Source organism: Gymnoscopelus braueri, assembly GCF_963280865.1.
Source record: "Gymnoscopelus braueri genome assembly, chromosome: 7".
Taxonomy (NCBI): domain Eukaryota; kingdom Metazoa; phylum Chordata; class Actinopteri; order Myctophiformes; family Myctophidae; genus Gymnoscopelus; species Gymnoscopelus braueri.
The window spans coordinates 33,565,797-33,592,364 of record NC_137608.1 but is presented as its reverse complement, the minus strand read 5'-3'; the positions used below and the strand labels follow the sequence as shown (position 1 = coordinate 33,592,364).

Here is a 26,568-nt window from a genome sequence, read left to right as displayed (position 1 = left end):
TCACTAAAATCAGCAGGGTTCATCCTATACAATCTCACCATCTGTCAAGTTTCATGACAATCCGGCCATTCATTTAGATGTCTATAGAAATAACATGAAGGTGCACAGAAAGCTCTATGGTAATCCAGGCAGTAGTTTTCAAGACATCTTGCTTGGGTGTAAAGTGTTGGTCTCGCAGACGGGCCGACCAACAAGACCATCGAAACAACATTATCCCCAAAAAATATCTACGCAACTATATGCAGTTACGCAAGTCTATAGAAACAACACCTCTGTTCTCTGTTCTGAAGAACATGTTCACCCACCTATAGAACAAAGTAACAGAAAATGATCTTTCTACTGCTCTGCAACCAAAGAGTGTACTGCCCTGACACCATCCCTTAAAAATGTGGATCACTGGCTTCCTTAAAAACGGGTCTGAAGATCCATCTTTCAGAAGACCAAAAGGGGAGGTAAACTCCCCTTTCCCATAGAAAGGTGATGGCATTCACTGTCGACAGTTGGTTTTCTTTTGTTTTTCTTCTGCTTTGTACATAGTGTTTTATATTTGTTGATGATATTGTACTTTGGTGTAATTTTTATGCTATGTTGATTAATTGAATACATAGGACCACAATGGAAACAAGTCCCCAGGACTTTTTTTTGTGTTATCCTTTTAGCTCAAATGTCTGACTGTATATCGTGCTGTTTACATTTCTGTCTAATAAAGTATTCAATCAATCAATAAAAAAACACCAACATGTTTAATTTAAAGGAAGGAAATTGTGATTTGTGGAGTTGTGGACTCCAGCTCTTCTAATGTTGAGATGATAATATGTGCTGCTGAAGGTTATACAGTATGTGGTACTTTTACAAATAATGCATTGCTGCTGCTGATAGCATGGAGCTGCACTTCACTTGCACTTGCTATCTGAACGGTCTTAAGATCTGATTCACAAAAGATATTGCGGCAATCAAATGCTGCAGAGAATACGTCCATAGTCCAAGTTTCACAGCTGAGTGCAATTTGCCCTTGCATTTAAGGGCAAATTGCACTCAGCAGCAAATTTGCATCTGATTGCAATTATCCATGTGGCAAACTACTAGAGTATAATGGTGGCCAAGCAAAAGCTAGGACAATGCCAGTGTAGCAATCAAATGGTTAATTTTATTAGAGCCATTGCACTCAACCATTGGCAATTTGAAGGTCTTTTATCTGAAAATATTTGTACACGGCCTATCCACCTGAGCAACCTTAATACTTATAATTATGTAGCACATGTAGCAGTTTTATATTTGTTTTATAGACCATCAGGCTGCTGATTATAACCATATTAATGGCGCCATGTACACACTCATACTATAGGTGCACGCCGCACTGAAAGTCGGTTGGATGCTTATAGACACTGCAGGCAGATATCTCCTGCACACACATGGCAAAGTATAAAATAAATACAAAAATAATATACCTTATATACGTGGTACACATTCCCGCTTAGTCCTAAACCTGCTACATATCATGATCTGTGTGTTGAACTTGAAACGAATAATTTGACAGCAACGGAATCAGTGTTGCCAGATTCTGTGAGAGAAACAAGCAACCAGGTCTAGGAAAACCAGCCCAAAAGAAGCGACTATGGGCCACATGAGTACTTTAACGTGTACATCAGCTATTTGAAAATAGCAGATCTACAAGCTCACAAAGTGCCGCGATGCGGCGCGTTGTGAGCTTGTAGATCTTCAAATAAAATGAAAATAAAATAAAATGTTGCGGGGGAAATTATAATAAGCAGATCTGGCAACCCTGAATGGAACGCTGCATCTTATTGTGTTATATTTTGTTGTTGTAAGTAGTCTTGCGGAACATGCCACGTCAACATTGTGTTGCTTGTACATGTATGAGTGAGTGACGAATAAAACCCTCTCGAATCTTGAATCTCATGCACAAACAAAAAGCATGTAAAATGAGTTTCACACACCCCTGTGTGCCCCCTATCATCATGGTGTAAGTAGGAATGTTGGGTGGGAGGAGTAGGACGGAAGCGCTGCTGTGTCCTCCTGGTGGGGTCTCCTCAATGGCAGGTGAGCCAGTAGGCGGCAACAGCAGTTAAGTGGCAACACAACAGAAATGTGTGGGGAGGAATGAATTGGCATAACAACTAAATTGGGGACAACGAGGTAAAAAAATAACTTGGCTACTCGACATAATTATTTTGGAATAAAACGTCAAGCAAGCGGAAATGTTGCCCTAAGAATTGGCATTAGAGGAAAGGTCATGGGGTCACCAAAATCAATAGCGAATTACATTTTAGCCCCGGGTTAAAAAAGGTGTTTAATAGACAAAAAAAAAACGAGGAAGAAATTGCAAACAAATAATGTAAACATATTAGTAAAAAACAATGGCATTTTACGTTTTACATATCTGCACCCAATATTCTCTGGAACAGTCACTGATTCTTGTCGACATCATTAAAAGGCAAAATCTTAAGCAACCCCTGTTTCCAATTGATTTAGTTGGGGTTGTAAATGGAGATTCAATTACGCCATTCTTCCGAGTGAGCGCGGAGCAAACGGCACAGAACCATCAATAGAGGCTTTGCTAGGGGACAGATGCAGTGGTGGATGAGCGAGATAGTAGCTGGACCTCCTTCTCTGTGCACTCTTTGTTAAATTACCGCAGGTTACTGCAGCACACACTCCAAGACGGACTAAGGCAATTAGTTTTGGACCAGTTGCTCAGTCGTCAGGGTCCGTAGGGTGAAATAGGGCTATTGTATATACAGTTTGCTTCTGCGTCGTTGCTTTTAACCTATTAAGACCCGGAACGCGTCTGTGTCTCTTTTTGATTTGAGCTAAAAAAAAGCATTATTTTACACTTTGGCGATTCAAAAATAGCAGATATACAAGATAACACTCGGTGCCGCGCTACGAGCTTGTAGATCTGCTATTTTTGAAAAACCAAGAAAATATGTGCAAATTAATATATATAAATTATTGTAAAGCGAACATTTTTTACTCAAATCTTTACTTCTAGGGGTCCCTGGAACAACATATTTTGAGATGGGGGGTCGGCGGCCAAATACATATCATTTTGGGGGTCCTTGACATGAGAACGTTTGAGAACCACTGATATAGAAACATACGTTTTTCAGAATACTGTTGGGATTTAGAAGACATTTGTAGAATCGGCTTCAGGTCTTAATGGGTTAAAAGCAAAGGGCAGCAAATAGGGATTACGTGAGAATACGAGCATTGATGTTGGAAGATAATTTAGAGGAGTTCTGACCAAGAAGCGACAACATTGTGGATTGTGGCTAATTCATTTAGTAGTTCTACGCTGTAAGGTATTAAGGGATTAAGAAAATCTGGAAAGATAAGATGAGCTTTATTGATCCCAAGGAGAGAAACCTCTGCACTGTAGCAGCGAAACATAAGGTGTTGGCTAAAAAAAACAATAGGAGACAAAAATAACATAAAAAAGGTGCTGCATCAGAGCTTAATAGCATGACAAACAATGGCAACCCATAAAATCAGAATTTGGAGCAGGTGTGAAAATACGCCTCGTCAGCAATTTGCATGGTCAGATTACAGATGGCTTCTGTTTTACTGTGTAAAACAGCGCAAGTAACATTTGTACAGTAACATAAAAATGTACATGCTCATGCACATTGCACAGTAATATACAAAGAATACATCGCTGACCTCAAACCTGTTTTTCATGCCTTCTCGCCCACATTCTTTACTGCTGGCAGGCTATACCAATAGATAAAACATACTCATTAAGGAAAGTATTTGTAACAGGGAGACTCAGGTCTTCAAACTCGACTTAAAAAGCATCTAGAAATGAACCGCTCTTGTTGCTTCTACAATCTGTGCTGACCTCAACAGCACTCGGTTTTAAAAGCAAAAAGGCAGCTTATTGGAATACTAGACACCGACTGAAAATCTGTAAATTAAAGTTTGCAATGGCTTTAGCTCAGTGCCATTTGTAACTATTAATTTTTGCCTTTGAACCCATTAAAAAAAGTCATTTTAGAGAAAGGGAAAAGTGTCATTTTAGATATTTGCGTTATTTAACCCATTGAGGCTTGAGGTTCCGATTCTGCAAAATGTCTTCTAAATCCTAACGGTTTTCTGAAAAACGTATGTTTCTATATCAGTGGTGCTCAAACTTTTTCCATGTCAAGGACCCCCAAAATGATACGAATTTGGCTGCGGACCCCCATCTCAAAATATTTTGTTCCAGGGACCCCCAGAAGCAAAGATTTGAGTTAATGTTTGCTTTAAAAGAATATATATTCAACAATTTGCTCATATTTTCACGATATAAAGCAGATCTACAAGCTCATAGCACGGCACAGAGTGCCGCGCTATGAGCTTGTATATCTGCTATTTATGAATAGCCAAAGAGTAAAATAATGCTTTTTAGCTCAAATGAAAAAGTGACACAGATGCGTTCCAGGTCTTAATGAGTTAAATAAATAGCAGATATACAAGCTCACAGCACGTCACTTCTTGCCGCAGCTGCGAGCTTTGTACATCTGCTATTTGTGAACATTTTTTTTAGATCTTGAAATAACTACTGGTTCAGAAGGCATTTTTCAGAATCGTTCTCAGGTCTTAACGGGTTAAACTAAAAATTACGAACGCATACCAGTTTTCCTTTCAGCGTTATTATATTTCTATTTCGTTAGATAGAGAAAGATAGAGATCTATTTCTCTATCCCTATCAACCCCCCCGTGGCAGACAGACTGTCAAAGTCGAACAGGGAATTAATCTGGAAGTCACCGAGGTGCAGCCAAATGTCTAAACTGGTCACCGTGCCTTTTTCTCCGTTCGTTTTTGTGTCTGCAATTACCATTCTGCTTTCCATACAACCCCCAGGGCTGCTCATTGCTCAAGGACTCATGCTGGAGTGATGGACTACTTCCATTTATTCTACAGACAGTTTGGTTACACAGTGCACGTCTAAATCGAACTATTTCAACACATATGTGTTGTTGAGAATTCATTGTCTGTCCCAAACCTGAAGTCACTATGTTAACCCATTAAGACCGGGAACGTCATTTTAAGATTTCTTTGGCTATTCAAAAATAGCCGATATACAAGCTCGTAGCGTGGCACCGAGTGCCGCGCTATGAGCTTGTAGATCTGCTGTTTTTGAAAAATCGTGAACGTTCGTGCAAATCTTTGCTTCTGCGGTGTCTACAAAATGTCTTCTAAAATCCTAACAGTTCTTTTGAAAAGAAGCCATGTTGCTATAATATCAGTCGTTCTCAAAACTTTTTTCATGTCAAAATTATATGTATTTGGCTGCAGACCCCCGTCTCAAAATATACTCTTCCAGGGACCCCCCAGAAGCAAAGATTTGAGTTACACATGTTCGCTTGAAAAAAATATATATTCAAAGATTTGCGCACATTTTTACGATTTCTCAAAAATAGCAGATCTACAAGCTCGTAGCGCGGCACTCGGTGCCGCGCTACGAGCTTGTATATCTGCTATTTTTTAATAGCCAAAGTGTAAAATAATGCCTTTTTAGCTCAAATCAAAAAAATGACACAGGTGCGTCCCAGGTCTTAATGGGTTAAAATGACATGGCATCTGCTGCCAGGTTATTTGTGGTTATTTAGTTTACTGTCATCAATCTTCTTTTATTGTTCTTTTTAACTGTTGAACAACTGCCTGATGTCGCCCAATTCATAAGGGTGTGTGCCAGTCAGTTTAATGTGTTGGAAGTTTGTTAATAATTCAGAGGTCGACCCAGTCGGTAGACAGCCCTGACGCGCATAATCAATGAAGCTGGCATTAATTAGGCTTTATTCAAAATTCATATTTGTGCAAAACATTATTGATACAGCTAATATAACCACCATTGCCTATTAATCACAACTGTGTTATTGATGTTGAATTGTTCAATATGCAAACAAACCCATGCACACACTCTCTGTGGAGGACGCTTTTTATTCTTGGGGGTTGGGTGCCCTGTTTAAATCACTTTTAAGCCCTATTTATGGGAAAATAGAGAATATTTGCCATACGTGGTATTTTTAAATACATTTTAAAAAGTACATTTGTTGAAAACAAATAGGGACGCCAGGTTAAAGCGGTTAAAAGCTTAGTGAATAGACATGAAGTGAAGAGAGTCTAGGTGTGTTTTGCAGAAAAAGGCGGCTCTTATCGTCAGGGTTGCCAGATCTGCTTATTATAATTTCCCCGCAAGATTTTATTTGAAAATAGACGATCTACAAGCTTACAACGCGTCGCATCGCGACTAGGGATGCACCGATGTGACATTTTGGCCGATATCGATATCCGATATGATATATTGCTGTTATGGCCGATAACCGATATAACCGATGTCGATATGATCGATTAAAAAAAACAGTTTTATCCAGTCTGAAAAACATGTGTAAACACTGAATTTGAAAAAGCAATCCCTGTTTATTCCAAATAAATTTATATTATCATCTGGATAATCCCCAGAGCAAAAAACATTTGTGTCAACTGCAAAAAGTACCAGTGACAGCAGCTTAGAAACTTATATAATCATATCATTGATGTAAAGAATAAAAAGTTTGGGCCCCAATACTGACCCCTGGGAGACGCCACAAGCAATGTCCAAATGATTTGAGCTGTATTTGCCCAGCTTCACAAACTGTTGACGTCTGTCCAAATAACTTTAAGTTTTAATACGTTTTAATTTTAGTTTTAATCCAGTCTACTGCAATGCCTCTAATACCAATTTTCTCCAGTTTGTTTATTAATATGTTGTGATAGATAGTGTCAAAACTCAAAAGCTTTTTTGAGGTAAATTAATATTCCAATTGCATCTGTGATTCTTTCAATGGATTCCATCAATGCCTGATGTTGATCTGTTAGTTCTAAAACCATATTGACTCACTGAGAGTAGGCTACATTAAATCTATCCAAAAAAGAATCTAGTCTGCTATTGAAAAGTCTTTGAAAATTGTGACCAATTGTGACCAACACTGAATTACAGACCCATAAGGGTCCATTTGGTTTGTACACTCCGAGTTACAGACCTATAAGGGTCCATTTGGTTTGTAGACTCCGAGTTACAGACCCATAAGGGTCCATTTGGTTCGATTTGTACACTCTGAGTTACGGACCCATAAGGGTCCGTTTGGTTCCTAACTACCCATCACCCACCACTTTTAGAACCACTGTCCTACACTGTGTGTGTGTGTGTGTGTGTGTGTGTGTGTGTGTGTGTGTGTGTGTGTGTGTGTGTGTGTGTGTGTGTGTGTGTGTGTGTGTGCGCGCGAGCGAGCGCACGCTTAATAGCATACATTTGTTTGTTGTTACTTGTTAGCACTTAGCACTCATTAGCATGCTCTATAGCAACAAGTATTGCCAAACAGCGCCCAACTACTGCTATATTTGTCCACCAATATATCGCGCATCCCTAATCGCGACGCGTTGTGAGCTTGTAGATCGGCTATTTTCAAATAGCTGATGTATACGTTAAAGTGCTCATGTGGCCCATAGTCGCTTCTTTTGGGCTGGTTTTCCTACACCTGGTTGCTTGTTTCTCTCACAGAATCTGGCAACACTGCTTTTCGTGTCCCAGCACTAAACACGACATTACATAATGTATACCGTCACGAACGCTTGCGTTATATTATCGTGTACCTTTATTTTGAAGTATGTTCTAGTGTTTCCTGCTGTCCTTTGTAGAATCGTTACCCCGAGTTGTCTCACCCACCCAACCCTGTGATTATTGATTATCTCGTTCACGTCTCTAGTTATCCCTGTTAACACATTGACTGCCTAGAACGAGTTAACTCGTTTTTACTCGTTTTTAAAATCCATCACTTGATTGCCTAGATCGAGTTAACTCGTTTTTAACTCATTAAGTGCCAAAAATATTTCTGGCTATATCACCCCTGTGCCAAGGCCAAAAATACATTGTAAAAAAAAAGTGCTTTGGAGCCGAGATACAGCCTTTTTCAGTAAAAAGTTAAACAAGAAGTGAATGGAGCAGCAAATCTTCAAATCATCATATCTTGGGTTCTGAACCTTTTTTTTCAAAAAAAAAAAAAAAAAAAAAAAAAAGATTATTTTTTGAGTTTTTTTTTTTTTTTTTTTTTTTTTTTTCATGACGTCTCAGACGTCATTGGCACTCTGGGCTTATGAAAAACGTGACGTCTGCGACGTCATTGGCACTGAATGAGTTAAGGAAAAAAAAATTAAAAAAAAAAAAAAATTTGACCCAAAGACCAAGGAGATATGATTAGTCGAAGATCTAGACTCCTATCCACTTCCTTGTTAACTTAAAACTTTAAAATTTGGTATCTCAGCTCCTGAGTGCTTTTTTTTTTCAATGAAAAATCTCTGGCAATAAACTGCAAAAAATCTGAAATAACTCAGGCAATCAATGTGTTAAGTGTTCTATCTAGCCTCTATCATGTGTTGATTGTGTTTCAGTTCACCTGACTGATTTTCCCTGTCTGATTTTACTCTCTGTGTTCTATTCCTCTTTGCCAGTTTAACAACCTTCATGTTAGGTGTTTGTTTGGCTCCTGTGAAGTCCGAGTGAAAGTCCTTGTGGATATTTCATTGATTCCCTGTGTTGAATTTTGGGTCCTAGTTTCAATCGCCCAGTCGTGACAATATATATTTTCCTTCACCAAACGCCACTGAAACACCCTGCACACAGTGGCAATTACACTTCACCGTTTGATTTTTGTGTAGCTACTTATCATTTTCTACTCTTTCACTATACAATTCACCTTATCCTTGGCCCTTCTCCAGGGCGGCGCCATTGCCCTTTTTCTGCTGCTTCATTCAATATCTGGTCACTTCCTCCCTAGTTGCAGGTGTAATCAAAGACGGTTAATTTATTAAGAGCCACTAGAGGCGAAATGGTACACAAATCCTACAAATGGTTTCCTAAGTGGGTGCCGGCGTCCGACAGCAAATATCGCGAACGTCCTAGGTTTACTGGTGCTAGATCTCCCGAGGGTGTGTTGCTGGGACAGGGAGGTTGATAATCAAGTTGATTTTCTCCTGGTTTGTCTCTCTGAAAAAAAGGCATTTTAGTATGAAAATCTTGGGAATATTGTGTGGCGATCAGGTCCAATATTTAATCCATGGGGCTAAAGAATGGTTCAGAAGCTGCGTTCACGATCACTCTTCCATTGGAAATAATAGACTCCAACCTGGTTCCGGTTTCATAAAAAGGCAGCCACCTACTCCACGCAGATACGGGAAGTAAACCGGAGATGGCATGTCTTTCTATTTTTTTTTGTCTTGGGTGTAATGCAGTGAAAGTAAAAGTAAAATCAGTGTGTTGCCAGATTTTGCAAAAGAAACAAGCGGCCAGGTCTATGAAAACAAGCCAAAAAGAAGCAAAAGGTTTTACCACTTTACATCGGCTATTTGAAAATAGCAGATCTACAAGCTCACAACGTGTCACATCGTGACATGTTGGGAGCTTGTAGATATATTTTCAAAAAATATTGGGGAAAAAAAGTGTAATTTTTTGAATAGTTTGGAAACATTAAAAAAAAAAAAAAAATCTTGTATGGGGGTCACTGGCACAACATATTTTCAGATGGGGGTCCGCGGGCAAATACATATTAATCTGGGGGTCCTTGACATGAAAAAAATTGGGAACCACTGGTTTAAAAAACGCTAGGGAGCAAGCACCAAATAGGCAACTTCACTTTAAGAACAAGCCCAAAGTCGCTTATTAAATGTAAGCAGACATGGCAACACATACTAGTGGTTAAGTGTACATTCGATTGTTACGACATTATGGCTGAGAAAGAAATCATGCTGGAAAGGAATGTGACGTGTACTTCCGGCACCTCACTGCTCTGCCCTATAGAGACTGGATTAACAAGAGCAGACTATTTGTCATAAACAAGATATCGTAGATAACCCAGTTAGCTAGACAGAATAATTATCCATCATCCCGTTTATTGTCACAATTATTGTGACAAGCCGAATGATTAACACCACAACGGTTGACATGATATGTTCCAAAACAAGTGGCATCTTAACCCATTAATACCTGGAACGCATCTGTGTCACTTTAGATTTCTTTGGGCTATTGAAAAATAGCAGATATACAAGCTCATAGCGCGGCACCGAGTGCCGCGCTACGAGCTTGTAGATCTGCTATTTTTGAAAAATCGTGAAAATATTTTTTTTATATTTTTTTCCGATTTTTTTTTAGGATTTAGATTTTTTTTGGACGCGGCCTCAGGTCTTAATGGGTTAAGGTCAGCAACAAAGCACTCTTATCATGCTCCACTGCAGCTGTGAAATACAGACTTGCCTCGCTACAGCCTCAAAAGGAAAAAAAAAACAGCATCCGTTTCTTGGGCACTGTGTGGGCACAAGCCATTACAAATCACCAAAAGATACAACATGGCCCACAAGGTTGAGATGAAAGCATGTTGGCTTACATGAGAGCATTGACTAATCCACAGCGGCGTTGACCCCGAGAACTCTCAGATTGGATCAAATGCTGAACTGACTTTCAAAAGGCGCATTTTCTGAACATAAAAAGGAGGCGGCAGTGGGAGGCTGCCATGGGCACGCAAGGAAACTGAACCAGTTACTCAGCAACTAGCCCTCAAGACAAAACAGAGAAAAGTGCAAAAAAAAAAAGGAGTAGAGGACCGGAGGAATACAATGAAACATTCGTTCTATGAATGCTTTGCCAAGTCGCAGGGGCAAGTCTCTCGGGACCTTTCATGTCAGTGAGTAGATCAATGAAAACTTGCAAAAGATCAAACACGAGCTCATTAAAAAAACACTTCAAAAAAAGAGATGGGCCTCTGTACGTAGCATGGCACCACATTCAACAGACTAAAGCACTCGCTAAGATTATTATAAAAAGAAGAGAAAAAGCACTGCAAACACTTGCAAAAAGCTACTGAAACAGGTTCAAACAGAGGGAGGCAACACCCATTAGGAGTTGCATCACTATCCAGCTGTGAGGCTCAGAAGGAGACAGCCGTGGCTGTCTGGAGTCATCAACTCTACCTCATTATCCTGTCCAGAGGAGAGGCCCCCCCCCCCCGCCTTGAAACATTTTGAAACCCATCTCTTTCTGCTTGCTAGGAAACCAATGTCTGATGTCTCCGCCCTGGTGACAGCCTTTAACCCATTAAGACCGGGAACGCATCTGTGACACGTTTTTGATTTGAGCTATTAAAAAAAAAGCATTATTTTACACGTTGGGCTATTCAAAAATAGCAGATATACAAGCTCATAGCGCGGCGCTATGAGCTTGTAGATCTGCTATTTTTGAAAAATCGAGAAATTCGTGCAAATTAATATATTTATATTATTTTAAAGCGAACATTTTAAACTCAAATCCTTGCTTCTGGGGGTCCCTGGAACAATACATTATGAGATGGGGGGTCCGTGGCCAAATACATATAATTTTGGGGGTCCTTGACATGAAAAAGATTGAGCACCACTGATATAGTAACATACGTTTTTTTCAGAATACTCTTGGGATTTGGAAGACATTTGTAGAATCGGCTTCAGGCCTTAATGGGTTAAATGTATTTTCATATTAGCCTCCGTTTCACTGTAGCCAGCACCGCCGGGACCCGTTCTGATCATTTGTCAATCCGAGTTGAGGCTTTGCGCCGGTGAGTTATTCTTGATGAGAACGGTGGCTAATGTGGCCAGGGAGCGAGCAGACTGCCAAAAGGAGAGACTGACCATAAAGCATGGAGCATGGAAGCAAGTCAAGAAACTTGCAATTCGGTAGCCAAAAGAATCTGTTGGACCAGCTTCCGATGGAACACAGTGAAAGATTATACTAGAGGAGATTACACTGACAAAAGAACCACACTAAGCAGACACGTCAGCACTATTAGGGCGATGTGAATTTAACTACCATGTTAAATTAGTACAGTATCAAATTAATCAGCTACAAGCAAGCTTAGCAGGATAAGACACATATACCCAGTGCTCATCATGGGTTTGAGTACAGGTAATGATTTTAATCACACATCCTTTCCATTCTCTCATTCTCTCTCTACTGCCGCTTTCCTGTCTCTGCTCTTTACACCTTTAGGGCCAAAATGCAAGAAAAGCGAAAGCAGCATTGTGTGCTACTGTACATTAGCCTTGATTTTGTAACACTACCAATATCACAGTATAGCCTTCTATTTTTCTTTGACACACGCACACACACACACACACACACACACACACAATTCAAAGGGCTTTATTGGCATGAGAAAATATTGCCAAAGCAGAAAGCACAATACAACAATACAGCAATACAATCAAAACAAAAAATATGTACATTTGAAAGTCAGAATCTTCAATAGATCAATTTCTATGTACCAAGATCACTCGGTGCAGGTATAGTGCCGGAATATACACAATGATTAGTCTTTAGGGTGGTTGTGTTCCGTTTGATATCCTTCTCCTATCACAGCAACTCACGAATCTTGCTGCTGTGTTTGCACATTGTTGTACTTCGCCCAGCAGATATGGGAGTTTTTTGTCATTGGTCATGTTTTCAAAATCTCCGTGTGTGGTTGTAATCTGTGGGAAGTATGTGTCTCTGATGTCTTGGTACAATGGACAGACGGTTAGGACACACACACACACACACACACACACACACACACACACACACACACACACACACACACACACACACACACACACACACACACACACACACACACACACACACACACACACACACACACACACACACACACACACACACACACACACACAGTCTGAATGAATGTGTGAATGTAATGCACATTTTAAAGTGCTTTGGAAAAAGGCACTAAAGGCATATAAATGCACCATTATTTATTATTAATGATGCATTCAAGGGTGAGACCTGATTGATTGACTGTTTGTTTGTTTGATTGATTGATTGAATCCTTTTTTAACAGTTTGCAAAAAGAGCACAGAAAGTACAGATCAATACAAAAGGATGCTAAAAGGATTAAACCCAAGAAAGCACTATGGCTTGTTTCCATTGGGGTCCATGTGTATTCACTGTGTACCTACTGTGTACCTACTGTGTACCTTACTGTACAGTGATGTTGCATTCAGGCAGTGATATTGTGATATTTCAGTAAATCTCAATCAAATTAAATGATAATATTTTATGAAACGGCATTACAATTCTGTTTGTAGACATAAAATGGTGGAAAATAACCCTCACCTAAAACTAATCTATCCCTCTATCCCTCCCAGTTCTGCATCCCGCTGAACGGCCAATTGTGTTCCTTGGGACGCCCCGGCCAAGCAGGAGGCACCAAGCCCAGTTTCTACAGTGGTGGGCAGGAACATTACAGATGCCAGTACGGATAATACCCCTCGATCATAGTGTAGGGCTGTCAAACGAATATTCGAATATTATTCGAATATTGGGAAAATATGTATATTCGAATATGAAAATGAATATTTGAATTAATTATTATTATTATTTTGTTTATTTGACAGGGACAATACAAAAAACAATGTATGAAGTTATAAAAAACAAACAAAAGATATGTTTTATTGGATCCGAGCACTCGATACATTGTTTTTTGTACTGTTTGTCAAAAAAGATTTTTTTTTTTTTTTTTTTATGAAAAAAAAAATTATATATTTTTTTATAATAATAATAATAATAATATTCGAATATATTTTTAAGACCAATATTCGAATATCATTTCTGAGGAAAGTTGACAGCCCTATCATAGTGTGCCATTGTTTACTATCAACCATATAATTAAATATTTTGACTTCTCCATGGTCAATCCCATGGTAAGAGAAACATTGTAGCACAAAAGCGACAGAAGCTTGACACTACATCCACTGTCATAGATCGCAACAACAAGTACCTTTCCTGAACCACTAACATTTGTGTAACGTGTCATGCACCTCAGCTCTAATATACCAACCCATTACTGTAGCCTATTAAGCCCTTTTCGTTGACATTTGAGGGGTGCGCTTGGCCTTTTTCTCTGCAGTGGTCCGTTCAGCGGTCCCCTGGGTTTCCTGCAACCCACAGGTCGGGATACTCTAATATAATACTAGTCTTCTATTAACCCATTCAGACCGGGGACGCATCTGTGTCATTTTAAGATTTCTTTGGGCTATTCAAAAATAGCAGATCTACAAGCTCATAGGAGCTTGTAGATCTGCTATTTTTGAAAAATCGTGAAAAATGAGTGCAAATCTTTGAATATATAATTTTTTTAAAGCGAACATTTTAACTCAAATCTTTGCTTCTGGGGGATTTTACAAATGTCTTCTAAATCCTAACAGTTTTTTTATTTTTATTATGTTGCTATAATATCAGTGGTTCTCAAACTTTTTTCCATGTCAAGGACCACCCAAAAATGTTGTTCCAGGGACCCCTACAGAAGCAAAGATTTGAGTTAAAAATGTTCGCTTCAAAACTATATATATATACATTTACAGATTTACAGATTTAAAAAAAGGAAAATAGCAGATCTACAAGCGCGCTATGAGCTTGTATATCTGCTATTTTATCAAATATAAAATAATGGTTAAAGTGGTTACACACAGATGCGTTCCCGGCTTTAATGGGTTAAAACCACTTGCTTTGACTTTCCCCTGGCGCTCGTTGCTCTCTGCGGTCAAACCCGTGGTCAGAGAAACACCGCAGCTACAGTGAGTAACATGTAGCCCACCAGCCACAGCGGAGAACCATACGTTCCTCCAGGCAGGAACAGGACACAGTGAGCCGAGACTGGCACTCAGCAGTCCATTCATCACAGTGTGTCCTTCAGCACAGTTCTGTCCCACTAGGCCCCCCCCCCACCCCACTGCCATGGCATGAATCAACAGAGGACATGTTGGAACAGTTGACCCAAGGCCACGAGAAGTGGGTAAAGAAACAGCAAGAGGACCAAGGGGTGGCGATATCACAAGAAAATGCTTTAGTAAAGGAGGAGCAGGGACTGGGAGGGGGGTGGGCTGAAATACCTGCTTTCTATTGAAGGTGGGGGGGCAGTGTTGTTTTCGTCGACTAAAACTATGACGGAAAATGTTTGTCAACTACCTTTTTTCACTGACGAAAACGAAATAATAACGAATCAACGAAGCTATGATGACAAATAAAAACTAGACCAAAATGTTGGAGAGGGTCTATAGTGGAGAAGAAATCCATTACAACTAAAAGACAAGTCATTTTATGTTGGGTTAAATAGCAGATCTACAAGCTCAAGCTTGTAGATCAGCTATTTTCAGCATGCAACTAAGTGCCATTACGACGACATCAAGGCACCGCCAAAATACATTTTAGTCGACTAAATCAACTGTAGTTTTAGTCGACTATAATCTTATGATATTTAGTCGACTAAAACTAGACGAAAACTAAAACGTTTCAGATGACTAAAATATGACTAAAACTAAATGGAATTTTATTCAAAAGACTGACTAAAACTAAATCAAAATACAGGAGGGGGTTTATATAATGAGCACGTTGTATATGTTTATACATTTTTACTTTATTGTCAATCTAAAGTCAGCTTGCACCGAGAACTTCTATCCCTGCGATTAGCTAGTTCCGGTACATCCCAAAAACTGGAGAGACGGAAGGATTGTAATTGTCTAGTTGGTAGCGGGACACATCCTCCTAGGTGTACTAGTATGCAAGTATGCAACTGCAGACAGATAAACAGACACACACAGGGGTGAAATTGTCATGATCTCCTGACAGATATAATGAAGAGCTCGACATAGAAACAACAAGAACAAGTACGCTGAGACTACCTCTAGACACCACAGGGTTAATTACAGACAGATTAAAAAGGACAAAAATGTGTGTGTAATTTCAGTTTCATTGGGTGGCCTCGGAGAGATTTACTGAGGAACTTCCACTCAATCAAAAGGCCATTTGCCTGAGATCGTCAGACACTGATTCCAGCCATGAACCATACATCACAGGGACGTGTTTTCCGATAACAATATTGAATTCACTCTAACTTGATGAAAGATGAGGCTTCGCCTTTCATCTGACACACCTGTGACTATATAAAGGGCTTGCTGCTCTGATACAATCAAATATGCCGGGGAATGTTTATGCACTGCTGTCTACATTGGTGTTTCTAATTACACCGGGTGTGTATTGGTGTTTATAATTACACCGTTTGCCTGTGAGTGTGTCTGTGTGTGCGCGCGCGTGTGCGTGCATGTATGTGTGTGCGTGCGTGCAGGTATGTATGCGTGCATGCCCAGTAGATCTTACAGCTACTTGGAGGTTTGCTAAATAGGTTGCTATCATAAAAGCAAGCTTGTAAAAAGCTCATCTGCTGCACACCATCTGTAAACACTGATATGGAAGGGGGAAAAAAGAACACAGAGCACAGCACAACTTGACACCTCTAAATTTAAAGTATATTACCACCAGACCAGACTTCAATCTACCCTCACTGAAAGCCCAAGGGTGAACCAAACCAACAAATGAAAACAAGTCGACACCGCTTTTTAGTAAAACAATAATAAACACGTTTAATAAGCACGAGTGTGATAAATTGAGCTGAAATTGGGCGACACACACATGCATGTTCTTGATTAGACCTGATTTAAGAATGCATAATATTGAGGCTGTTCACTGTCTCAGCTTAAGAAAAACAAATCTTTCATATCAAAGACATTGTTTACCAGGAGGAGTTATTAAAGTGTATGAATTGGACAGATGATACGAACAAGCAACTAATTACCTCGAATCACAGGGAAAGAAAAGGGTGCTCTGCTTGGCTCTTATTTCTCTACCTTGTACTTTTCTATTATTGATGATGCATAGCAGTAAATATTCTAGGGGGTATAGGAGTGCTTTTGTTACCTCCATTTTCTAGGTGTTTTTAATTTGACCCTCACACCTCTCTTTTTATTGACTGTCTGTAAATGTTGGTGATAAAGACATTTAAGTGTAATGGAACACGTACTCCAAGTCCCTATGGATAAGAGCATCCAGTTAACATGCCTAAAATGTAATTAAATGTAATGGGGGAATGTTGCTGCACTTTGCTTCTAACGTTTTTTTTTTGTATGAGAGTAACAATCTAGCATCATGAAGCATATCTATTCTGTCATAATTATACAACAGTATCCCTGCCAGAGTCCCTGGCTTGTATAAGAAAATGCATATTCATAGACTGAGTTAGTCCTACGTGTTTGTTGGGTTCACAGTATTTTGTAGTACTGAAAGGCCTAATTACCAAAGAAATCTATGAAAGAGCCCGTTATCATAATATGTATCCCTGCTATGTCCATAGTCATTCATCATACAAGTCCCACTTGTTGTGACTTAGTTGTGAATGACTTTGTTTTGCTTCTTATATCCTCATTGTGCCAGAAATTCCCCAATGGTTTATCCTAAATTTATCTTATACTTTATCTTAATGGAATAGAATAGAACAGAAATATAGAATAGAATTGCATAGAATAGATGATGTTATTGGCAACAGTTAAAAGCACAGTATAACCAATTAAAAGTGCCAAAATGGGATTAATCACAAGTCAAAGCTTGTTTCCATTGTGGTCCATATTATGTCCATTATAAAAGTATCAAATACAGTAGAATACATGAAGTTAAATGGTGCATTTATATAGCACCTTTCTCCAAAGCAATGAGCAATGTGCATTACATTCACAGTTCACACACATAGCAGAGAAAACCATGCAAGAACCACCAACCTGCTCACTGGGAGCAGTTAGGGGTTCAGTGTCTTGCTCAAGTACACTTTGACATGCAGCCAGGAGGAGCCTGGGATCCTTTCCGAATTCCAAGATGGCTACTCTATGTCCTGAACCGCTGCTGCCCTGAATACATTCAGGCAGGGACATGAAGTCATGCGGTCCACAAAGATGAGCACCAACTATACCATCTGGACCCCAGGAAGAATCGTCTCTCTGGACCCCAGGAAGAATAGTCTCTCTGGACCCCAGGAAGAATAGTCTCTCTGGACCCCAGGAAGAATAGTCTCTCTGGACCCCAGGAAGAATAGTCTCTGGACCCCAGGAAGAATAGTCTCTGGACCCCAGGAAGAATAGTCTCTACGGTGTAGACTAATGGGGATTCTTAATCCATTAAGACCAGGAATGCATTTTAAGATTTATTTGGCTATTCAAAAATTGCAGATATACAAGCTCATAGTGCGGCACCGAGTGCCGCACTATGATCTTTGAATATATATTTTTTTAACATTTTCAACTCAAATTTTTGCTTCTGAATGGGGGTCCCTGGAACAAAATATCTTGAGATGGGGGTTCCGCAGCCAAAAACATATCCAAATTTTGTTTCTAAATCCTAACAGTATGTTGCTATATCAGTGGTTCTCAAACTATTTTTGAATAGCCCAAAGTATAAAATAATGGTTAATATGGCTAAAAAAAAAATCTAAAATGACACAGTATGCGTTCCTGAATTTAATGTGTTAACAACAAAAACATTGACTTGACAGTCTATTTAAACGCCCGGCTCCACACATCCAACAGCTACAGTATCTTGCATATTGGCTACTACATCTTTTCTTGCTACTGCTGCAATGCAAATGGAATGCACCACCACTACCTTCACCCCTGGTACGCCTCTATACTAAACTGAACACTCACCATCTCAAACTTCAACATATCCTATTCTGTAGTGTGTATCTTAACATTTCTCTCCTCTGTACTGGCATTCCAGCATTCACTGACTGTGACACAACCTTCCAGGCCAGTATCCTGGTCCTACTTGAAGTATGTATCTGCCTGCTTGACCCGTGGATGGCAACCACAGAAGAGTATCTACTTCAGTCCACAGATTCTCTATGATCTCAGCATGATTTTTTATCTACTGAACTTGAGCAGTCGACAAAGTATAAACCTTTAACACATTAAATCTGGTGATTTTTTGCTATAACCATTATTTTATACTTTGGGCTATTCAAAAATAGCAGATGTACAAGCTCATAGCGCAGCACCAAGTGCCGCACCACGAGCTTGTAGATCTGCTATTTGTTGGGAGAAAATCGTGATTTTTCAAATCTTTGAATATATATATATTTTTTAAGCAAAATTTCTTTACTCAAATCTTTGCTTCTGGGGATTCTACAAATGTCTTCTAAAACCTAACAGTTAAAAAAAATCAGGGGTTCTCAAACCTTTTTCATGTCAAGGACCCCCAAAATGATATGTATTTGACCCTCCCTTCTCAAAATGTTTTGTTCCAGGGACCCCCCCCCAAAGGCAAAGATTTGAGTTAAAAATGTATATATTCAAAGATTTGCACACATTTTCAAGATGTTTCAATTATAGCAGATCTACGAGCTTGTAGATCTGCATTTTTTGAAAAGCCAAAGAAATAAAAAATGACAGAAGATAACTTACATGCCATTCACAATCTTAATATCCCAAACAAAATTCATAGTATATTTATTGTGTCAGTAGGCCTATTGTGCGTGGCTGTTTTCTATCTATAGCCTGTACTTTGAATGATGCTGTAGAATAGAGACATTTGAGCCTGAGACCACCCGATGATTGAACCTATGGCCTGGGCTGAGATAGATGAAGGAGATCTGCAGCTTCTTACATGATTTAGCACAGTGACTGAAGGGGAGAGCTTCTCGCCATGTCCTGATTGCTGTCCCTTCAGATTAAGTGGATGAAAGCTACAGCATCCATTTAAGGATAGATTAGCCCATTGTAAAGCCAGCAGAAGAGGGTGATGGGGAATTCATAAAACACACACACACACACACACGCGCGCGCACACACACACACACGCTCGCTCTCGCGTCCTACTTCGCAGCATTTCCCGTGTCAGTTTTCAGAAACTGACAAAGGTTGGGAGGTTAACTTGGGAAGGGAAGGGAAATGGAATTCACTAGAATATGGGGGAATAATTCAAAGTGACTTCTCCCTCTGTATATTGTTAATAGTGTTCTTTTGAATCTCACAAGCTGGACAACTGGGATAACGGATAAAGAAAGAATTTCTAAAAGGAGGTAATGTGAGTTAGAAACAGCCACACTGAGGAGGGGGGAAAAAAGGAGAAACCAAGGAATTGCGCACACCCTGATGACAGACTACGGTAAGCACCTTATACAGGCACCTTGATGAATCCACTCATTGAAATGTGTAGGTAATAATCTTGACATAGCCAAAGACATAACTCATAAAATATACCTGCAAAGTCCCTAAATGACAGCAATCACAAGCAGGAAGCCGGCCCCAATATGAAAGGGGGGACTTTGCTTTTATTACCATCATCATTACTGTATATCATTTCTGAATGTACAGCCATTTGGTTTCATTTAAATGTAAATCTGGGCACTGAACTCGGCGCGCTGACACCCTCGCCAGCCCGAGAATGATGATTCATTCTCAGATGGCGGGGGGGGGGGGGGGGGGGGGGGATAGGGGGGGAGAAAAAAATTAGAGGCCCCCTTACTTTCTCTGAGGGAAAATAACAGATTTGACCTTCGTCTGTTTTCATAAAAGCCCTGTACACAGCAAAATGAAAACCTTGAGTTTTCTTTTTTGTGTGTGTGTGTGTGTGTGACTATGAAAACAAAAGTGGTCACAGTTTTGTGCACCTTTTGTGCTATGCCAAACGTCCCCCCACCGCCCACGTACCTTCCCGTTAAAATAAAACATTAGGAATGGAGTGCAATCAGTAGTGCCAAGCCAAAGGTGAAGCAATGCCTGGAGACATTTTGATGAGTCTATTTTGTATAACAAGGTCACGTCGACGGAAAACAGAGGAACAACCACATAACCCGCCATATGGCTATGGTTGGATGCTTTAACTGCAGACTACACAACCGTGTATCTGTGAGGCTACATGATTGCATTGGCTGTAAATATTTATCAAATGCGCCCACCGCAAGCACAATCATTTCATACAAATGTTGCATGGGAAAACAAGATGAGCAGGAACAAAAAATAATACAGGATTTCACTCCCTTAGCGTGGCTCTATTCACATGTAACCAATGTTGAGGCCTCGCCTTTTAGTGCATGCTTGACAAAATAGCCCTAATGCTGATACAAATAGTTTTTGAGTCGATATGTTTCACCGAGACAAGTTTTGCTCTTTTCAGCTCCTTAAATTGAAACTCAGTAATTAGGTGGTTGAGATTGTAGTGTCATACATTTCAAAAATATGCCAATTTGGTTATTATAGCAAAAGAACAGTCTGCAATACCACCAGGGCTCCAGAGTGTGACTATATTTAGTTGCATTTTGCGACCATTTCCGTAAAGTTTGCGACAAATATGTACTAGTCCCAACTAGTCACACTCATGACTTACGAACACACACCCTTTTTAATTATCATCTTATATCATGTTAACCCAATGAGACCTGGAACGCATCTGTGTAATTTTTTGATTTGAGCTAATAAGCATTATTTTACACTTTGGCTATTCAAAAATAGCAGATATACAAGCTCATAGCGCGGCACTGAGTGCCGCGCTATGAGCTTGTAGATCTGCTATTTTTGAAAAATTGAGAAAATGTGCAAATTAATATATTTATATTCTTTTAAAGCGAACATTTTTAACTAAAATCTTTGCGCCTGGGGGGTCCCTGGAACAAAATATTTTGAGATGGGGGTCGGCGGCCAAATACATGTCATTTTGGGGGTCCTTGACATGAAAAAGTTTGAGCACCACTGATATAGTAAGAATCGGCCTCGGGTCTTCATGGGTTAATGTCTCAATTGTTGAAAACCGGGAGGGAGGGAATTGGTGCGTGTTTGTGTATGAGATGGAGAGAGTACTCGTCACCATAACAACACCTACAGTCTCCCGTCTGGTCACTGCACCTCGCCCTCCCTTGGTCACAGAAGGTCCGGTACTGAAGCATCTGCCTTCACCAGATTTTTTCCAAGTAAGAAGATCATGCAAAAGTTATATAACTCGCTCGATAGTTGTCAAAAACATCATCCTAAATTTCTCTCTCTCTCTCTCTGTCTCTCACACACACACACATCGAGATGACAGCTCTGTTGCCGGTAGATTTAGAACGATGCACATTTTTGTCACAGTATACTGCTGACACAAAACGGACCGACGACGTCTTCCTCTCTCTCTCAGACACATACTTAAACATGACCAGCTCAGCTCTTGTCAGTAGATTTATTACATTCAGAACAACATCCTACATATTTGTTTCACAAAATATCAACACAAAACGGCCTGACGACGTAGCAGTTTCCTCTGGATGGTGCCAGTGACTAAGAATATTAACAAGCATTTGGAGCACAAGATATACTTTGCTGCAAGTTAAATAGAACACATTGGGAGAGAAAATGATATACAAGAGGTTCTGTTTGTATCGTATAGGTGACCTGGTAAACCAGAGGTTCTCAAACTATGGTTCCCGGACCCCAAGTGGGGTTGGGGGAAGGTGATGGTGGGATTGCACATTGACAACTGGAAAAGGTTATATTTCGCAGTCCCATTAAGTCTGATTTATTTGTTTGTGAAAAGCATAGCCCGTGAATGCATTTTATTTGTTGTTGTTTATTCAAGGTTTTGGCAATAGCTGCCTTTTAAAAATGTGAACAGGAACACTTTTATGTAGCTTTTAAACTATGTTGACAACAAGACACAAAATCAGCAGGAATCACAGCGTTGTAAATGTGTTTTCTAATAAATATTCCAATTCAAGGCTATGCCAACGTGTGCTTCATTTTTAAATAAGCTTTATTTCAACTTTTAAATAGCACTATAAATCAAGTGTGGGGTCACCAAATAATTCCCCCCAGAAAATTGATCCTGGTATAAAAAAAACTAAAGTTTGAGAACCCATGTGCTAAACTAAATTAAATGTAATGTGTAATTGTCCTGTACTATGTAATCTGGGATGCTGCTGTATTGTCTTGTGTATCGTCTTGTGCAAATGTCATTGTCTGTTTTCGTATGTTTTGTTTTCTCATTGTGCCTGGGTGGCATATAGATGCAGAAATACTTTCTGTTTTGTAATTTGTTATGTTCTGGGGAGCTTTTCAATCTAAAATGTCCATTCAGTTTGTTAAAATGTACATTCTGGAGCTCCATGCACTTTCTTTCTTTATTTTTAAATATAATGTTCAAATGTTCAATGTTTACACATACAGTAATTTAGAGTAAGCTTTTTGTGTTAGTGTAGATACCATACACCAACACCACTAAATAAATATATATATGTACACACACACACACGTATATCCTATACGTGCTCCTGAATTTGGCCCGGTGCTCTTAAAGATGTCAGTAGGTGGGCAGCACCGACATTTGTCACACCATTCCTCCTGTCTCATTCCTCCTCTTAACCAGTTCATAGCCTGCTCTCTCCCTAATTAGAGATCAGATCACACAAATTAAATTAATCATCATGCGACAAATCAATCATCATGCCCACATATCGCTATAAATTAACAGGAAACTTGGGGGGTGTGGACACCTCTCTAACATCACTAATTTACAGGTCTTCTTCATTCCTTGGTAATAAAAACAGACATAAATATAACTACCATCTTCGTGAGAGCAAGTTGAAGTTGCCACTGTGTGCCACATGCTGAGCGAATACCGCAAAATAACCTTTTAAGGTTTCCCCCTGGCTCTGCTTACTCACAGTCTATGATGTGCAGGAGCAAAACCCTTCAGTTCATGACCCCTCGCGTGATACGCACTCCTAGCAAACAGACCCGCACACACCGCCATTGATCCTTAAAAGCTTGATTCCTGTCGAATGGCAGCGCCATGGGGTCCCACTGCAGCAAGGCTACGGCATGTGTGCACTTAGGTTCATACAGTCAACCTTGCTGGGCAATGTCCGTGTGACACCTGTCGTTGCATTCATGGTCCTTTGAGAATGAAGTGCAACACATAACTGGCAGCGAGGAAAGGCGCACGCACACACACACACACACACACACACACACACACACACACACACACACACACACACACACACACACACACACACACACACACACACACACACACACACACACACACACACACACACACACACACACACACACACACACACACACACACACACACAGTGCTCTAGTGGTTAGTGTAACTGAAGAGTAACCTAAAAAATAACACTGTAAGCCACTGAAGATATGAATATAACAAAATCTAAATTATAAAAGTGCTGATAATGTTACATCAGGTTATACTGGTAGAGAATAAAAAACACCATACCTAACCATTAAGAAATTGAGCTTTCCCGTTACTGTGACATATGGCTCTATTTGATATAGTCTCACACACGGCATAACTGCTTTGTATTCAAGATGGTCACATAAGCATTATTCAGTTGTTCTACATGTATATTTTTGCAAGATATTGTGCTCACGAGATTGGAGACATCTCATATCCAATATAGCTTTGTCTAATTAACTCAAATCATATCAATTTAACCCCAGAGGATGCACAAGTAAATGACTATAGAAAATGACCAAGTATTGACAAGCACACAAAAGAATGACCTGGCAAAATATCCAATTGGTACACAATCGGTACATTATGCAATGGAGCAGTGATGATGGAATGACATCGTCTATAAGTTGTGACCTCAACGTGTCACAGCATTCACCTTCAACATGTTGGACCACAACTCTGGGTTAATGTGGATGCATTTTCAAAATGCACAGTAGAGTAATACAGAGCACAGAAATGATTTGAAATACTTAGAAGAAGCAGCGTAGCCCATTTAAAAATAATAGACATATCCTTGATGGGATGATGGGGTGGCTCATAGTTTGAGACAAACCTATATACAGAACACATGCAGACCCCTGCTGCCTCCCATATTGTGTGTAATATATGTGGTTAATATCCATTCTACTGACTAAAACATCAATTCAAACAGGTACCAACATGGTTACTGAGACACTGTCAACTCCCATCACCCCTTCCCTAAAGAGGAGTGAATGGGGTAGTGTCTGCTATATCTGAGCTTGTCCCCAGAATGACTGCGCGTGGCCGACGAGAGCCTTAAACGAACAAATGCCCTTTTATTGACACTGTGGCCTCTTTATCTGACTATACGCCGACATTTGAGACGCATGACTGAGGTTGCATTTTAAATGTTGGTTAAAGAAATACATTGTAGCAGGCAGAGGCAGCAAACTCCTTGGAAATACGTGTGGTGTGATGATAGAGCCTGTTGCACAGCCGTGCCCAATGCAATGCCCATATTAAACTAGTGAATGAGACGCCAGGAATGTAATGGGTTTATTCCAAGACTTCAGGGGCAGAATGAAATGAGAGAGTGAGGACTGGTGGTGTGTTTGAACTCAGGAAAACCAAACGAAGCGTGCAGAGAGATAGAGATTGTCATCTCGCGGCTTTGCCGTGATTAATGAAATCCGAGAGCATATCGCGCGTTTTGAACGGAGAATTCGATTCTGTCCCAAGAAAGGATGGATGGATGGGGGCAATAAATACCAGGAGGACGCAGCTGACTATAACAAATGTTTTCAAACAAAGGTTAGCCTCACAAGCCCACATGTGTGTGAATCCATAGAGAAACGATGGATAAACGAGACACACAACTGATGCGTAACAACACCAAAGCCAGGCGCATTCGAAACGCAGCCTGTTTAGACACACTGCCCAAAACACTCGCCCCAAAACACAGTCGCCCCCGGGGCAAATCCGGCGGTATTCACTTGGTATTCCTAAACAAAACCTCAGTAAACTATGCCTACTAGGCTACTAAACCTAACCTTATTCCTAAACGTAACCTCGGTAACACGGTGCCAAAACCTAACCTTATTCATAAACTTAACCTCAGTCAAACTATGCCAAACCCTAAACTTATTTCTAACCTTGTCCATCCTCAGTCAAACAAATACAAGATTACAATAACCACTGTTCCGCGAAAGAAATGGGGGCGAGCATGTTTTGGGGCGAGTCTTCCGGTCACAGTTTGGAGCAGACTGAATCAAATAAATAACAATAAAAAACAGCAATACGAACGTTGAATCTTACCTTTCGATACCGTGGATGTCGTGCAGTAAAGAAGGAACACGAAGCCCAGGCGGAGGTAGCGTCCTTTCGCCAGCGCACCCATTCCGAGGCTGCATGCACTTGGCCGCGGATGCGCTAAAAGAAGGGACGATCGTCCCGGTTTACCGCCGCCGGCTCTGTACTGTGACGAGCCCGCCTTGTGTGTCGGGAGAGAGAGGTCCCGATGAGCGGCGGTGGTGGTGAGAACCACCCCACCAGCTGCACAACAAGTTCCTCCCTCAGCACACGGACAGTCTGGCGTGCTGCTAGAATTGAACGTCGTGCCGGGCGAAAGAGAAAGAGCATCTTCTCATCACTTTTACGGTGCGTTTATGCCACTGTTGCCAGGTTTTGCGAGAGAAATAAGCAACCGGGTGTCTATGAAAACAAGCCAGAAATAAGAGACCACAATGAGCACTTTAAAACCGATCTACAAGCGATGCCACGAGTTGTGAGCTTGTAGATCTGCTGTTTTCAAAAGAATCTTGAAAAAAAGTGACAAATCTGGAATATTTTTTTTAACATTTTAACAACACAAATCTGGAACGGGGGTCTCTCTGGGCACAAAATATTTGCAGATGGGGGTCTACACAGACAAATACATATT

At 40.2% G+C, this 26,568-nt stretch overlaps 1 protein-coding gene across 2 annotated transcripts in view; it reads right to left on the bottom strand.

Moving 5' to 3' along the window:
• The window catches only part of unc5db (unc-5 netrin receptor Db), a 288,363-nt gene extending 262,149 nt beyond the window's left edge, over window positions 1-26,214 (bottom strand). For both annotated transcript variants that reach the window (XM_080434213.1, XM_080434214.1), the window contains exon 1: window positions 25,944-26,214. In XM_080434213.1, coding sequence (XP_080290339.1) covers window positions 25,944-26,025 — 82 coding nt within the window. In that variant the 5' untranslated portion in view covers window positions 26,026-26,214. The remainder of the gene's footprint in view (window positions 1-25,943) is intronic.
• Window positions 26,215-26,568: the final 354 nt, after the last annotated feature.